The 18,341-nt window shown below is 40.2% G+C and overlaps 1 protein-coding gene across 1 annotated transcript; it reads right to left on the reverse strand.

Moving 5' to 3' along the window:
- Positions 1 to 3,794: 3,794 nt before the first annotated feature.
- Positions 3,795 to 18,232, reverse strand: LOC113529526 (hepatoma-derived growth factor-related protein 2). Its single transcript, XM_053237240.1, has 12 exons — positions 17,692 to 18,232; positions 17,516 to 17,593; positions 17,332 to 17,397; positions 15,228 to 15,317; positions 13,426 to 13,524; positions 12,113 to 12,235; positions 10,609 to 10,701; positions 9,669 to 9,845; positions 8,483 to 8,581; positions 7,364 to 7,468; positions 4,493 to 4,573; positions 3,795 to 4,391 (listed from the first exon to the last, which is right to left on the reverse strand). The coding sequence occupies exons 1-11, from the start codon at positions 17,714 to 17,716 to the stop codon at positions 4,536 to 4,538; spliced, it is 993 nt and encodes a 330-aa protein (XP_053093215.1). The 5' UTR covers positions 17,717 to 18,232; the 3' UTR covers positions 3,795 to 4,391; positions 4,493 to 4,535.
- Between the last annotated feature and the right edge of the window lie 109 nt (positions 18,233 to 18,341).

Below are 18,341 nucleotides of genomic sequence, written 5' to 3' on the forward strand. Positions count from 1 at the left end.
TTTGGGCTGATCATCTTCAGTCTGCATCGCTGAAACATCTGTAACACGGTATCAGAAGTGATAGTGAAGGCCCGGGTGAAATACAGTCTCGGCTGTAATGAACGGGAACACGGTGCATCCTTTTTACCCAAAAATGCCTTTGGAGACACAACTAAAAGTAAATTAAGCACACGTTGTCTAATCAAAGTACAAATTACACAAAAGGACAGACAACAGACCTGTAAGTTTACCAAGTTCCAAGACCTGTTTCTTGGAGGGTTTTTTTTAATGGAAGGTTCTTACTGCTTTTCTGTTTTGCATGTTCTGTATTCAGAGGAAACACAGACTAACAGACTTGAAAACTTGCTTAAATTAGCCACCTATCTGTCTTTGTGTGTAATAGTTTCATCATTCTTATTATACCATTACTGAGACCTTGTGAGATAATGTGTTGCTCAAGTTTCATTGTAAAGCTATTGATAGCTATAATGCAGAAAGGATGGGATCGGCTTTCATTATATTACATTACATTCTGCTACTTTAACACTATCTTTAAAAACTACCAGTACAATACACCTAAATATCTACAGTATATATTGCAGTTAATTATTATTATATAAATTAACAGACTATTGTGTTGTTTTTGGTTAGATTTGCAAGATGGACTTTTTTTTAATGTGTTAAGTCATATTAACATTTGAATGACATATTAAAAGGTCAAAAAAAAAAAACTCAGTTTAGAAGAGAAAGCTTTAGCAGCTCAGCTAGAAACAATCAAATTTAAAAAAGAAATCATTCAGATTTGTATTACAGCAAACCTAAAATCTAGTGTATGTGCAATTTCTTAATGTGTGATATAATACCACTGCTAATACTATTACTAATAATAATTAAAGCTGCAAGCAGCATTTTCGGGGGCCAAGCACCCAGACTCATTCACAGACACACTACAGTTGTTGCCTAAGCAATCACAGGAAAGCAGAGCCATAACTTTAGGCAAAGGGATTCAAGAGTGACTTGTAGTTTCACTCATGATGTATACATCTTGACCACAGACACTGGTGGAATTCTTTGACTGTAGGAGGAGAGATCTAGATGAACAAGTGGGCAGCAGGGTGGCATTTCTGCAGTGTTGTTTAGACAGGTGTCAAGATGATGTGAGCAAAATTTGGTGAAGATTGGACAAAATTTGGAGGAGGAATAGCAAAAATGGCAGTTAGATGTAAGCATTTTAGCACGTTATTGTCACTTTTGTTCACTAGGTGATGCTGGCATGAAATTTGTTGCATAGCCTCAGGCCATGGTCCTGAAGATGCTTACCAAGTTTTGTGTCAGTGCGCAAAGTCGTTGCTGAGATACAGCCTCACTTTCTGTTTGGCTGCTTCACCGTCAGATTCATTGGCCCATTACGGGCAAACCCTTAGGACTATTCAAAATTCTTTTGATGACTTCTTTTGTGAGGCTTACTTTGAAGATGATGCATGCCAAATTTGGTGATGATTGGACAAAATTTGTAGGAGAAGTAGCGAAAAAACTGTTTTTGACAAAATCCAAGATGGTGGAAAATCTAATCAGAAATTGACATCATAGGATGCAACTCATCTCAACACAGGGAATCCAAGGACGTCTGGCTTTTAAATTTTGGACACACAGTTCAAAAGTTATGACCATAAATGTACTTCCAAGTTAGGCCCAAATTTGACCCCATGGTGGCACTAGAGTGTTGGCACTTGGCCCAAATTTGGTCAGAATGTTCCTTAGACCCTCCCTAATCAGTGTGCCAAATTTACAACTTTTTACCAGACAGTTCTATGGGCTGCCATAGTCACCCTAGCCAGAAGAAGAAGAAGAAGAAGAAGAAAACATAGAATAACAATAGGGTGCCTATGCACCTTTGGTGCTTGGCCCCCCAATTCAATCTTTTATTTTTGGTAACCACTTTATGCTGGAACTGGAGACTAGTGTCAAGTGGGGATGCACTCCAGATGGGTGCTTAGGCACCCTCTCCCTCACCGCTCACACCTCTCTCCATCAAAGAGGGAGATGTGAATAGACTGTTTAAACGACTGAACCCCCGCAAAGCCGCGGGCCCGGACGCTGTCTCCCCCTCCACCCTGAAGCACTGTGCCAACCAGCTCTCTCCGGTGTTCTCAACATTTTTAACACCTCACTGGAGACCTGCCATGTGCCAGCCTGTTTTAAAACTTCAGAGATTATTCCAGAGATTACAGACCCGTTGCCCTGACTTCTGTGGTCATGAAGTCTTTTGAGCGCCTCATCTTGTCCCACCTCAAGGACATTACAGACCCTCGTCTGGATCCCATGCAGTTTGCCTACAGAGCCAACAGATCTGTAGACGACGCTGTAAACATGGCCCTCCACTTCATCCTCCAGCATCTGGACTCCCCAGGATCCTATGCCAGGTTACTGTTTGTGGACTTCAGCTCTGCCTTCAACACTATCGTCCCATCTCTGCTCCGAGACAAGCTCTCACAGCTGAACGTGCCGGACTCATTGTGCAGGTGGATCACAGACTTTCTGACAGACAGACTGCAGTTTGTGAGGCTGGGGAAGTATGTCTCGGACTCCCGGATCATCAGTACTGGATCCCCCCAAGGTTGTGTCCAGGAGCTTAAGTGGGAGCAGAACATCAGCTCCCTCACCAAGAAGGCTCAGCAGAGGCTGTACTTCTTGCGGCAGCTGAAGAAGTTCCACCTCCCTGTGAAGATGATGGTCAACTTCTACACTGGCATCATCGAATCTATTCTCACTTCCTCCATCATAGTCTGGTTTGCTGCTGCCATGGCCAGGGACAAGGCCAAGCTGCAGCGCGTCATTCACTCCGCTGAGAAGGTGATCGGGTGCAGCCTCCCATGACTCCAGGACTTGTACGTCTCCAGGACCCGGAGACGTGCAGCCAGGATTGCAGCCGACCCCTCTCACCCCGGACATGTACTCTTCCAGCCACTCCCCTCTGGCAAGAGGCTCCGGTCCATCAGGACCAGGACCTCACGCCACAAGAACAGCTACTTCCCCGCTGCAGTCAGCCTGCTGAACAGTGCCCCAATCCCCCCCCCCCCCAACCTACTGAACAGTAACTCTCCCCTCTGAAGCTGCAATACTTTTTCTATCACCCATGTACACTCACTTTTTCTGTACATTACTATTTATATTTTTGATTTAATATATTCTATCTTCTGCTGTTTACATATTTAATATTTATATTTATATATAGCATGTTCATCTTGCATCATGGTCTCATGCACTTTAGTATTGTTTTACCATTGTTATTGCATTGCATTTTTGTATTTTTGTATTCTTCATTTCATCTCCCCCTTGACTTTATATCTTTGATTCTGTGTTTGCACCTGACATCAAGACAAATTCCTAGTACTGTAGAGTGTCCTTTACTGTACCTGGCAATAAATCATTTCTGATTCTGATTCTGGGTTTCTGATGGGGCACACATTCATGCAATCATTCACACCTAGGTGCAATTTTGTGTAGTCGATCCACCAATGGGCATGTTTTTGGATTTTTGGAAGGTCTGAGGAAACCAGAGAACCCGGTGGAAAGCCACGAGAACATGCAAAGCTCCACACAGACAGTAATCCGAGCAGGATTGAACCAGGAAGCCTGAAGCTCTGAGATACCCAATGGGTCAATGGAAGAAGAAGAAGAATCAGTTCTGTATAAGATGAGTCTTTGTGCTGCTTTTTGCTGAAGCTTGGCATTTATATTAAAGCTGAGGAACAAAATGTTATGGATCATTAAATAAAAAAGCAGTGAGAGGCAATAAAAAACAGTTACTACAATTTTCATTACAAAGTCACAGATTTAATATTTTTTTAAAGCCTTTTGATTGTACTGACAGCAGGAACCTTTCATTTGTTCCAACAATCCGGTAAAATCACATTAATCACAAGAAACTAAGTCGACTGCCATCAAAAAAAAAAAAAAAAAAAAAAAAAAAAAAAAAAAACTACTGTACATCGTTCTCCACATTTACCTCTCACACTCATGTGTTTCATACTTGTGTACACATCAATATTATTATTAAAAACAGGTTTCATGTTATGTTCCTTCCTAGAAACTAAGTAAATTACATTTAGTGACTTTTTTTTTTTTTTAAATACAAATCAAAACAGCAGCGTACACAATGTAAAAGGCCGAAGCCTGGTTAAGACCATACAAAATATAAAATGCTAAAACAATATAAAAGAAACTACTTCAAGCTTTTCAATGCGTCATGGTGTGAAAGGGATTCACATTTCAGGGTTTAGGAGTTCAAAATTAAAGTCGGCATGAAAAAAATGCGATGTTACTATAAATAAATACAGGAATGAAGCACAGAACTACTGATCACAGAACGGTGAAAGAAGCGAGTCCTCTTCTCATTTCTTCTGTTCAATCTGGGAAGAGACAACACATTGAGAGACCCCCAATAGTCATACAGAGAAAGTGTGTATGAGAAACAGGCTGAGTGGTGAAGTGGGAGACGTGCGACACTCACTCATGTGCGAGATGTGTTGTGTTGTGTGCGGCTGCTGCCAGGCTCAGAGTGGACGCTCGTCCTCCTCGCTCAGCTCTTTATCTGCATGAAGGCAGACAGAGGGTGCAGTAAGAATCTATTCTAGTTGTATAGCACTTTAAACAATGGTCAATTCATTTCAGAAAGCAGCTTTACAGAAATCAGGATGTAGATTTAGATCCCTAATGAGCAAATCAGAGGCGTTAGTGGAAAGGAAAAACTCCCCGAGAAGACATGAGGAAGAAATCACGAGAGGAACCAGGAGAGAAAATGGAGCCTCTTCTGAGTGACCCGGGATAGTGCGATTATAAAGACAGACAGTACAGAGTGTGTTTACAGGATGTTCAGTATGAGCAGATTGTGAGTAAAAGTCCTTGGATGAGCACAGGACAGTGTTTATGATTACAGCAGCAGCAGCAGCAGCTCTTAAGTATCAGTGTACACTATCCAGGTAAGATATTATTCACTCTCTTTCTCTAGCAAATTGACTTTCTGTAGAATCTCACACTTCATTTTTAAAGTTCAGCTGAAATTCAATCAAATCTTGTGGGGAATCGTGAACAGGTAAATTCCACGCAAATATCAATATCACCATGAAAAAAAGAAAAGGAAAAGTTATGAGCACAGGAACAAAACTACTTTCAAAATGTTCACTTACAGTACTGTGCAAAAGTCTTAGGCACATACAAAGAAATGCTGTAGAACAAAGATGCCTTCAAAAATAATGAAATTAAATGTTTCTACATTAAAAAAAACTATAAAGAGCAGTAAACTGTAATAAATGGAAGTCAATATTTGGTGTGAGGATCCTTCGCTTTAAAAAATAAAATAAAATAGTAGTCTCAGGTGCAGTGTGTGCAGTTTTATAAGGAAATGAGCTGTAAGTGTTACTGAGCATCTTACAGAAGCAGCCACAGTTCTTCTGGAGACTATGACTGTCTCACTCGCTTCTTACTTACATTTACATTTACATTTATGGCATTTGGCAGACGCCCTTATCCAGAGCGACTTACAATAGTGCTTTGAAGTCTATCAAAAATACATTCTGATATTGGCTCGCTAGGTCACAAACTAGGAATACCATCAGTCCAAAACTCTGTTGGGGAGTTTTTTTTTTTTGTTTTTTTTTTTGTGTGAAAGTGCTAATTTAAGTATTTTATGAAGAGGTAAGTCTTTAGCCGTCGTTTGAAGACTGCCAGTGACTCAGCTGTTCGGACATCTAGGGGAAGTTCATTCCACCACCTTGGTGCCAGAACAGAGAAGAGTCTCGATGCATGCCTTCCTTGTACCCTGAGAGATGGAGGGACCAGTCGAGCAGTGCTAGAGGATCGGAGGGAGCGTGGTGGCGCTCGAGGTGTGATAAGTGCTTTGAGATAAGTGGGTGCTGGTCCGTTTTTGGCTTTGTAGGCGAGCACCAGTGTTTTAAATCTGATGCGGGCAGCTACAGGAAGCCAGTGGAGGGAGCGCAGCAATGGGGTGGTGTGGAAAAATTTAGGAAGGTTGAAAACCAGTCGTGCAGCTGCATTCTGGATCAGTTGCAGAGGACAAATGGCGCTCAGAGGCAGACCTGCCAGGAGTGAGTTGCAGTAGTCCAGTCTCGAAATGACAAGGGACTGAACAAGCACCTGTGTGGCCTGTGAGGAAAGAAATGGACGAATTCTTCTGACGTTATAAAGGAGAAATCGACATGAGCGTGTTAGATTAGCAATACTTCTGCAGCCAGCAGCCTTCATTATGCTTTTTTGTCTGAAAAGGGTCTCTTATGTAATCTGCTGCTTTCCTTACTGACATACAAACATTTTTCTGTAACATTTAATTTTGTGCTGGAAAACTAATGTTTCTGTACTGAATCAATAATGTAGAAGTCAGAAAATAAACATCTATAACAAAGTTTGTACTAAAAAAAAAAAAAAATAGGGTGCCTAAGACTTTTGCACAGTGCTGTATATTTCACTCTACTTCTCTGGTTGAATTATAAGCAAGGCAGCTTTATTCATGTAGCACATTTCATACGTGCTTTACATTTAAAATTAAGACATTCATAGAGAAAACTGCATTGTTTATACGTCAGATACATGGAGTACTGGTTCAGACATGTTACATCCATAAAGGCAGATTTTTTTCTTAACAGCGGGGGCGTAGTTGAGCGTCAGCTCCGGACGGAAAGGAGGTGGGTTGAACCAGCAGGTAACACGTGATGATTCTCACCTGTGTGTGGTCACGAGTGTGTGAGTTCATTTATGTGTGCTTTGTTTGTCCTTTCAGACATGACGTGAGCCAGAGAAACACGGTGCTGGTAGCATCAGTACAACCAGTCAGGAAATGCAAACTTGAACATGAACCCGGCGAGGCTGCAAACTCGTTTGGACTGTTTGCTTTCTTTTGGTTTGAGTTTAAATTTCAGAGAACGTGGGCTGAAAAGTGCGTAGGTAGAAGAAGGAAAATAAAAAGAAAGCGAAGCGGGGCAGCGGAAAAATTCGCCTGTCTCCTTCCTACAGTTCTACAGATGTATTCCTAAAACAAGTTCTACATGTGATGCGTTCTGCGATGGTCTGTAAAAATTCACAGAGCTTGTAGAAAATGTTTAGTTTCCCAAAAAGGTTGTCCATTTGACATCCATAACGCTGATGAATTAAAACATGTAAATCAACACAGGTTTTTTTTTTTAATATCTCTGCATTATCATCAAGAGGATAAATGACATCACACGTGCACATTGACCCTAAACTTGTCGCTGCTGTGAGACATTTTGTTAGCCAATGTGAGTGCAAATGTCACATCCATAACACTGGAATTGTCTTAATAGACATCAGAGCTGCACTCGGTCCCTGTTGGACGGTAACAGAGACTCACCTTGTTTGACTGTGTCCTCTTCTCCGTTGGCTCTCTTTCTAAACTTATCCTTCACCTTTGCTGTTTTTACTTTCCTCACCAAAGGCTCGTCATCTGAACTGGCATCTGTGTAGAGTGCGCATGTGTCAAAATGAATTCATTGCCTCTAGATAATTACACCATCTTTTATTGCAGGTTTTGCTTTATTTCTAATAAAAAATAGTCAGAGGAACAGCTCTATGAAGGGGACACATGCTCATTTGAAATCCAAACAATCTTAGGAGACAAATAAATAAAAAAACAAGAGAATGCAATACGGAACCAACAACGTAGTCTCTGAATAAGCAAAGAGCTAATGCTGACCTTTAGAAGTGAAATACAGTATTATCTCATCTTTACTCATTAACTATTTACAATATGGGGGCTTGTGAAAGACTTCTGAGAATAAACCGACTGTACTGGTCCTGCATTTTTGCTCTCAGTTTATTGCTTATTAAAAAAAAGTGATATTTTGTGTTCATTAATTAATTTCTCTTATATCACAGCGCTGTTGGATTCTCAAATCTGATTGGTCACATATTCACATTAATGCATTAGTTGTAATACATTATCGTTTCTATAGTAACAGCTTGTTCACAGGGACTTGCATGGTGGACGCTTCATGTAATCTGTCCCTAATAATAAACAGATTTTTTTTTTTTTTTTTGAAAACGCATGAGGTTATGTAACAAATAACAATGTATAACTGTTGAAGCATTCTGTAAAGCAATGTTTATTGAACATTTATGGAAGGAGTCTCCAGTGTCAGCGGTTCTGAGAGGACAAAAAGTGAGGCAGGTGAGGGAACGAGTGTTTAAAGCTGCTATAAGTCATAACAGGACCTCTTGGACATTCAACAACATTCAATGTAACTATAAATGGATAAAAAGCACAGCGTGGTGCTCTTTAATAGATAGTAAAATTCTTACCATTGCTGTGGTATACTGTATATAAGGGTGTATATGCTGCTCTTGGTACTCGGTCACTGATTATTTTCCTATGACAGCACACCCTGTTGTGGTTTATTCCTTACTTTATTTGTGCGTCTGATCAAAAGCGTCTGTCAGGATATAAAAGGTATCGTCTTGCAGGAACCGTTACCTGCCGCTGGTCTTCTGCCTCTCGCAGCCTTGCTCTGCTCTTTCAGTCTCTTCATCTTATGACTCAGAGGCTCCTCATCTGAGCTCTCTGCTGCACTCTCTAAACGACATGCGGGGGGGGGGGGGGGGGGGGGGGGGAGAGAGAGAGAGAGGAGAGAAGAACTGGGTGATTACTGTAAAAGTACACTCTATCTACCATCAGCTCGGAGGCATTAGCCATCTAATTCTCAGAATGTTAAAGCAACATCGTCCATTTCTCAGAGGTTCAGAGTACAGTCTGCTTTTAGTGCATTACTCAGAATTAATCCGGCCAATTTCCCAAAATGCTTACCTTCTTCACGGAACAGTTACAGGATTCGTGGAAATGATGCATAAAGACACAAATTAGGACTGAATTAGAAAGGTTACAATCCTAATTATGATTACTTACAACACTTATTTAACTAATTTAAGAAAAAAAAAGGAAGCAGGGTTGTCTTTCAGGGCGTGCATTATAATATACATATATTACACACACACACACACACACACACAATAAAAGCAAAGTGACATTTAGTTTTGTCAGTGTAGACAAATGAAACTGTCTTCATCTGCAAATCAGTTTGAAAGATATCTATAAAATTATATGATTGTCTTATATTTTTAATATTTTTAACTGTACCTTTAATTCAATCATTTTAAATCACTTTCAGTTCATAAGTGTTTTATTACCAATTTGCCGTTTATTTATTTTCATTTGTTATTAATTTTAAGTTTTATTCGTCACATACAAGGAGCTCTACATTGCATAGTCACCGTAGTGAAAGAAAGATGTAAAATAAATAAATAGATATTATGCGGATATGCAACATTCATTTTATACGTTTTTATTGTTTGTTCTAGCAAGCTTTTTATTCGTATTTCGCATCCCTGCCTGATTATTGTTATACTTTCTCTTGGTGTACTATGCAAAGAATTGAATCGAAATGAACAAATGCACCAGAATCGATCGAAACAACGTATGATAAAGTTTGTAATTTTTTACATACAGTTAGCTGAAGAGGTCAAAAACTGCAGCTGTGATTAAAATATGAAATAACTGTTCATCACTCATTACTGAATATCATAGGATAAATTATCCGGTTATTTTTTTCACCTTGATTCTTCCCACAGTTTAGTATGTAGATTTATTCCCAGTCTGTCATTACCTGCTCTGGTTGTACTTTTCTGCTCTTGGCTGTGTGTGCGTCCCCGTGCCACTGCGTCCATAACGTCTCGTTCGGACATCCTCTCTAACAGCACCACCGCCTGCTTCATCTCCGGCTCGCTCTTCTTCCTCACCACCTCGCTCAAGGGCTCGTCGTCCGAGCTGTCGCTACACAGAGCTGCGTACAAACATACAGAAGAAAGTTTTTCAAGATTTCATACTGACGTTTATATTCATTTTCACCCATTTCATAAAATACCCCAGAACATCATAATCTATCTACAATATGAATTCTACATCACTACCATTTAAGTGATATTAAAAATGGCAGGATCTATGAATATACGTGAAAATACAATCTGACCTTGCGCCATCCCAAATAACTACCCGGCTAGCTAAAGGAGAAAAAAAAAATTAAAAAAATAACTTAGCTAGCTAGCAAGCAGGTTCTAGAGGTTTCCTGTTACTAAATTTGCCAGCATCATATAATTTTCATATCAAATCATGATAGGTTCAAGTTGTCATTATATATGGTTTACTATAGCAAGTGAAAATATCTTAAATACAAATATACGCAAAATTATCAAATTATTTCTTATTAATATTTCTTACCATAATATTACCAAAAAACAAATATAACATTATAAAGTCTATTTCTAGACATTCTTTTTTTCCATGGTTGAAACAGTCCAGTTTTATTGGCAAATAAATTTACAAATTTGAAGCATTTATTTAAAAAATAAATAAATAAATAAATTTAAAAAAAAAAAAGCCACAAAATGATCTGCCAACTGAACAAGACAATTTCACACTTGAAATTAGAACAAAATGTCCAGAAATAGGCTTCATAACAAAACCTTGTTCTTTTAAGTTTTGCTTCTGCTTGTGTCCCTATTCACATCAGAACCTGAAACTCAAACCAAAATCTAACAGCCATGTACTTTTTCCTTCTTTCTTTGCACGTCCTCTCCTTTTAGGCGTCGTGTTCACAGCTGGGGAATGTGCCGATGCTTTCTTCTTTGAGTTGTCCTTACCTTCGAGAAAAACAAACCAGGATGTTCATCAGCTAATCTACAAATCCGAGCTGAATTTCACAAAAAAGCGCCTCGATCAATGGCTTCAACTTTACAATACGGTTGTGCACGATGCTGTACCTGTTACACTCGTCCCAGCACCACATACACTACTGCTGGGTTCGACTTAACTTGGAATTGGGAAGTTGGAGCTACATGAATTTTGACGTCAAAGTGGGGAAAAAACATGGACGTCTCCATGTTCACCTTTTGTTAGCATGAATCTACCTGACGAGTGGTGTAGTGGAGTTTTTCTCCTCAAAACAGCGATCTGTATAGTCAGTGTTATAGATTTAACAAGCAAATATATCTGTATTTTAATTAATCTAAAGCAAATACTAGTAAAGTAACGAAGTGTTACTTTGTTTACTGTTGATGCTGTGAGCAGCTATGTTGATTGGACTTTCCTTGCTGGGGTTCAGGAGACCTTCCAGACTTTTTAAGGAAATGTACATTGTCCTTAACCATTACATGACAACTAGCATACCTAATAATCTCTCTCTCTTTCTGTCTCTGTCTCTCTCTCTTGAGCTACACATGCTAATCCTGAGATGCCAGTGATCCTGACCCTGTCAATCACAGCGACACTAGCCAATCATGGGTATCTGTGAGCTCAGGTATGTGGAAGAGGGTAGAGAGCGCTTTCCTCCAAGTGTGTTAGTCGCTGTCCTGGTGGGACAAAATCCGGAACAAACTGCTGATTTTCCTTAATATTTATTAATAAGGTTTCGTAATTTGCATCAGAGCAAGAAAAATCACCAAATACCACTTCATCCACGGACAGGGGGTTGGGCATGTTCACTAAACCGGCAGCTGTTTTTAAGAACCGGCCTACGTTTCCACCATTTTGAAATCTAAATCTTTAGGATCCAATGTTAAATCTTTCAGCATCTATAAACAGTACAGAGACTTCATCAAAAACTACCAAAACATCTGTTTTAATTGCATCTAACTCCAATGTGGAGCTGGTCAATTTTTTTCATGGTTGTCAAAAACATAACTGAGATTATCAAGATGGTAACAAAAATGACAAAAAGTCATAAGGCCGTCTCCCATGCCCCTGACGTTGCTGGTTCTTGGTTCCAGACCTGTAGCAATTTCATTCAGGAATCAAACTGTGGAAAAGGACTAAACTGCTCCAGACTCGAAAACCAGCACCAGCACCCTGACTTCAGGAATGCAGGATTTATTAGGGTTGTTATATCTCCTGCCTTTGAGGGCAGGCAAGAGGTTATTGGCAACAAATATGAAGTAATTCTAATTTAAGTAAAATACACACATCGTGGCCGCTTTCATCACGAGTGTACACTTCATCGGTTAAACCTGACTGCAAACGACTCCACTGAGATGGTGTAGAACTCATGATCGCTACCTTTTCGTCCTCTTCTCTGTGAGACCTTCACTGGTGACGGTGATGGTGACGGTGATGACTCTCTGAGCTTCGAGGCCTTCGTCACAGCTTTACGCTTTTTTGGGCTTCTGGTCTTCTTGGCATCTATAAACAGAGAAGCAGTTTGATTCCTCACAGATCTTTTTATACAAATTAAGGAGTGACAGTGATGCCCTCTCATGTTCATGTGATCAGCTCAAAAACGTGGCTGCAGTACACAGGTTTAAGATGAATATTGGGCAGGACGAACTGAATATTTGTAAATTTGATAATCAAAGCCTGTTTTTAAAGCTATTTGAGTAACAGTGCTCCCGTGTGGAGGCTCTAAAGCCGGATGATTATGTGGGAGTGAAAGAGAGGTAAGTAGTATCTGAAAGAATGACTGAGTGAGATAGGTTAATACTGAGAGAGGAATTGAAGAAGTGAGTGTGGGGAGATAGTAAATGAGGCAGTAATTAGCGAAGGGGAAGCGAGTGCATGAGTGAATGAATGAATGAATTGCTGAGAGAGTTAATAAGTAAAGGACTGAGGAAACATGTGAGGAGTGACTAAGTGATTAAGGTCAATGAATGAGTGAGTGAGTGAGTGAATGAGTCAGTGTATGAATGAATGAGTATGAGTCTAAGTGAATAAGTGAATAAGTGAGTGAGTCAGTGGTTGAGTAAATGAGTGATTCAGTCATTGACTGAGTAAAGGAGTCAGTGAGTGAATCAGTAAACGAGTTAGTGAGAGTGAGTAAAGGAGTCAGTGAGTGAATGAGTGAGTCAGTCAGTGGTTGAGAAAATGAGTGAGTCAGTCACTAAGTGAGTCAGTAAATGAGTCAGTGAGTGAGTGAGTAAATGAGTGTGAGTGAGTGAATGAGGGAATCAGTGTATGAATGAGTGCGTGAGAGTCAGTAAGTGAGTAAGTGAATGAGTGAGTCAGTCAGTGGTTGAGAAAATGAGTGAGTCAGTCACTAAGTGAGTCAGTAAATGAGTCAGTGAGTGAGTGAGTAAATGAGAGTGAGTGAGTGAATGAGGGAATCAGTGTATGAATGAGTGAGTGAGAGTCGGTAAGTGAGTAAGTGAATGAGTGAGTCAGTCAGTGGTTGAGAAAATGAGTGAGTCAGTCACTAAGTGAGTCAGCAGATGAGTCGGTGAATGAATGAGTAAATGAGTTAGTGAGTGAGTGAATGAGGGAGTCAGTGTATGAATGTGTGAGTCTGAGTTAAGTGAATAAGTGAATGAGTGATTGAGTCAGTGGCTGAAGGAACAGAAAGCAGTACATTTCATCTATAATAATGCATGAACACACACCGTCAGGCTCTTCTGTGTCAGCCTTCTGCTGCTTCTTCTTCTTCTTGATGATCATCGTCAGCGGCTGATCCTCTTCAGAATCCGACAGCTTCCCTGCAGCTGAGGTTAAAAAAAATTATAAATAGCGGAGGGCAGAGGTTTGAGTATCCTTGCTGTGAAATGATGAAACCATGAAACATGAAACCATGAAACATGAAACCATGTGTCATTTTCCTTCATTATCACACTTAACAAAAATGTTCATAAAGTGTGTGTTAAGATATAATAATACGGAATAATCAAAAGGATATTTTATAAAAACAGGATTTTATTCCACCTTTCACTAAAGACTTTTGCAGTTCTATACTCTGGCAGGCTTTTCATTCTGTTTCTCGTCAGCCATGTCTTTGAGTCTGAGGCAGTGTCACCAGAGCAGAAATGGTACAGCCCACTGGAGGGGTGTTCAAATGTGTCATTTATATCTGTCTTTCTGACACGACTGAGGAAACATATTTTAGCGTTTACTTCTTAAAGTACTTTACAGATATAATTTTTTAGAACACCCCAACCTTGTGTCTTTTATTTATTTTAGGAGCTTAACATTTTATTAGGGCATCAGTTCCCCCCTCTGTAATTCACATCATGTTTATTATGACATATTCCACTCATATTAGTGTTCTTAGAGTATTAGGATGTACTCCAACTGCTGTTTTTGGTTCAAGGTATGTATGTGTGTGTGTGTGTGTGTGTGTGTGTGTGTGTCTTTAGATGTGTCTCTCTTGTCATGTCTTTGAATCCATATATGGAAGAATTAAAGTAGACAGGTATGCAAGTATCTTTCACAGATTTTATTAGCCAGCTCAATAACATGATCTAACACAACCAGACATCTCTCATAATAAATGTTCTAAATCATCATAATGCTAACCATGAGCTAATCTCACAAGATATCTAAAAAAATAAATTAATTCATTAATGATCTTAGATGAATAAGGTATATGAACAGGAATGGACACAAAATCTGTCCCACTCAAAGACACACCCATCCATCCATCTGTCCCACTTAAATGCACATCCATCTATCCATCTGTCAAACTCACACCTCTCTATCCATTTATCCCATTCAAAGACCGGCCCATATGTACCACTGAAAGACACACCTATCTATCCATCTGTCCCACTCAGACACGCCCATCTATCTATCTGTCCCACTCAGAAACACCCATCTGTCCATCTGTCCTGCTCAGACACGCCCATCTATCCATCTGACCGACTCAGACACACCCATCCATCCATCTGACCGACTCAGACACGCCCATCTATCCATCTGACCGACTCAGACACACCCATCTATCCATCTGACCGACTCAGACATGCCCATCTAAAGACCGGCCCATATGTACCACTCAAAGACACTCTCATCTGTCCCACTCAGACACACCCATCTATCTATCCATCCCACTCAAAGACATGCCGATCTATCTATCTGACCCAATCTGTCTATCTGGTTTAACTCAAAGACACACCCATCTGCCCCACTCCAAGACACGCCATGTTTTGACTCAAAGGAATGTCCAGCTGTGTCACTCAAAGCCACACCCGTCTGTCCCTCACTTGGCCCAAATACTTCCACTGCACTCAGGTTTGATTTGCCCAGGAAGAGTAACAAATGGAAAGATCATCGTTATGCTATGGCCATGTATTATTTTGATTTAAAAGTGATCTCAGCAGAGGGGTCTGTAACTGTTACCAGGAACTCTCCACTCATCATTTTGGGCTATTAACAAATAAAAAAACAATATAAAAACTGTTCCAACGCTCACCAGTCTCTTGCTCTTTACTTGAGCGCTTGGCCCCCTTTGATTCGATCAGTTTGCTCAGAGGCTCGTCATCAGAGCTGTGTCCAGGACACTCTGAAAAAAAATAAATAATTACAGGCTGTATGATTAAATATTAGTCTCATAACTTACAACTTTCACATGTTTATTTCCCAGTAGAAATTTTTAAACATCACCCCAAGTCCAAATATAAAAACAAAGTTAACTCAGAAATAACCAGTTTCCTAGAATGAACAAAAGATGTACCAGAACAGCACACATCTTTGGAAAAAAAAAAAAACAGATACCCCATGGTTTTAGCTTTTCCTCAAAAAAAAATCAATAAGTTGAACAGTCTGAAAAGAACAGAGTACATCTCTGGGCCCATCTGTCCCACTCAAAGACACACCCGCTTGCCCCACTCAGACACACCCATCCATCCATCTGTCCCACTCAAAGACACACCCATCTATCCATCTGACCCACTCAGAAACGCCCATCTATCCATCTGACCCACTCAGAAATGCTCATCTATCCATCTGACCCACTCAAAGAAACGCTCATCTATCCATCTGTCTCACTCAAAGACACGCCCACCTATCCATCTGACCCACTCAAAGACACACCCATCTATCCATCTGACCCACTCAGAAACGCCCATCTATCCATCTGACCCACTCAGAAATGCTCATCTATCCATCTGACCCACTCAGAAACGCCCATCTATCCATCTGTCTCACTCAAAGACACACCCATCTATCCATCTGACCCACTCAGAAACGCCCATCTATCCATCTGTCTCACTCATCTATCCATCTATCCATCTGACCCACTCAGAAACGCCCATCTATCCATCTGACCCACTCAAAGACACGCCCATCTATCCATCTGACCCACTCAGAAATGCTCATCTATCCATCTGTCCCACTCAAAGAAACGCCCATCTATCCATCTGTCTCACTCAAAGAAACGCCCATCTATCCATCTGACCCACTCAAAGACACACCCATCAGTCCCTATGTCCCACTCATCTATCCATCTGACCCACTCAGAAACGCCCATCTATGCATCTGTCCCACTCAAAGACACGCCCATCTATGCATCTGTCCCACTCAGAAACACCCATCTATCCATCTGTCCCACTCAAAGACACGCCCATCTGTTTTAACACCCCATGGTTTTAACTTTACCTCAAAAAATCAATAAGATGAACAGTTTGATAAGAACAGAGTTGAAGCGGATATGTTAGTAACAATTTGTGATTAAATGATATAAAAGAGGTTAACGACACTTTAAGAAGTCAGTATACATGTCATTCACAGTCACTCACACCTAAGGGCAATCCACCTGCTGGCATGAGGAAGCGTGAGGAAACCCTCACAGATGTGGGGAGAACAAAGAACACATGAAACTCATCGAACACAGTAACATGAGCTCAGGGATGAACCTGGGACGGTGGAGATGAAGGATGTGTGTAGCTACCCGACACACTACATGCTTTTGTCTCTCTCATTTTTCTTAAAAGTATGCACAAAATTTGAATTTTCCAGACACATGTAGAGAAATATGCTGCGTCCCATTTCGCCTATTATCCGTCCTAAATAGTATCTGAGATTAGAATTAGTGTGTTCTGAATCGTAGTATGTTGAAATGAGTATTCCGAAGGTACCCGGATGGTCTACTATTTCGAAGCAGATTCTCGAAATGTGGATACGTGAACACTTTTTCAGCTAATATTACCCACAACTCCTTGTGTGAGGGAGGAGGGGTTTTGTGACGGTCTGCTTTGCCAAATTCAACCTGCAAAATGTGGAAAAATATATGAAGGGAATGTTAAATTAAATTATATAATCTAGTGTAAATTTTTATAAGGAATTATAAGGAATAATGGATGAAGAATAGCTGAAATGCAGCGAGGGGTTTGTTTACGGTGACAGCCTTCTTTTCTGTTACATGACGTGCTAGTATGTCCCAGTACTTGCATACTTGCATACACACTCAAAAGTATGTACTTTTTCTTCACAAAAATAGAGTACACACTTTCAGTGCATAGTATAAGTAGGCAAATTGAGATGCAGCAATAGACTTATTTTTTATTTTTTTTTTTTACCATCCGCAGTAGAGGTCGGCTCTTTGAGAGTTTTCTTCGGTGAAGCATCTTCCATGATATCCGAGGCTGAAAACACAGGTTCGGTTAGTGATAATCATAACACAGCACATTTTTAGATTTATCACAGTGGTCGAAGTAAACTATGATGAAGGTGTATAAGTGTGTGAGCTTGCTTCAGTCTTACGTGTGTCTTCTGAACACTTCTTGCCAGGTTTCACCATTTTACTCAGAGGTTCATCATCAGAACTGTCTCCAACTGACTCTACACACACAAACACACAAAAACACACACCAGTCAGGGTTAAACTACAGTGTGAAACCTGAAATCTGCTCTGAAAACAAGTGTGTGAGCTCATTTACCATCTCTGGATTGGATGCCGGTCATGTTTGCTGCTGTTGTAGGAGGTAAAACTTCAGCTCAGAGGAAGGTGGACCTTCAGAGTAAAGCCTTCAGAGATCAAGTTCTAAATTAGCAGGTCCACATCATCATCATCATCATCATCATCAGCCAATGCTCAGGTCATTTACCATGTTTGCACAACCTCACTATATAATTTCAAAGCAGATGAACCGACTATAAACACAATGCTAGAGCATGCACATGTAAATAAACACTAATATCTAGCACAAGGCTGCTTCCTAAAACGTGCCCAGCTCCCAATTAGGCCTTAATGCATGTAGCTAAGCTAGCTATTTAGCTCCGTACGACATGTAACAACACCTAATTCTATCGCTACTTCTTTAAAAATATATCCCTAATCCAAAAAACTAGTTTATTATCTACTTATATTCGCATGAATCATAAGTATTTCCATAACCAGGACAGAAACGTTGACGCATAATCCACACAAACGGCGCCGCCATACATTCAAAGGATGCCTTCGTGCGCGTTACAAATGCGCAACATTTGCGCAGACGTATTATTATTATTATTATTATTATTATTATTATTATTATTATTATTATTATTATTATCATCATCATTGGCACTAAGGCAGAATCAGACAAAC

Source organism: Pangasianodon hypophthalmus, chromosome 9, assembly GCF_027358585.1.
Source record: "Pangasianodon hypophthalmus isolate fPanHyp1 chromosome 9, fPanHyp1.pri, whole genome shotgun sequence".
In the NCBI taxonomy this organism is placed as follows: domain Eukaryota; kingdom Metazoa; phylum Chordata; class Actinopteri; order Siluriformes; family Pangasiidae; genus Pangasianodon; species Pangasianodon hypophthalmus.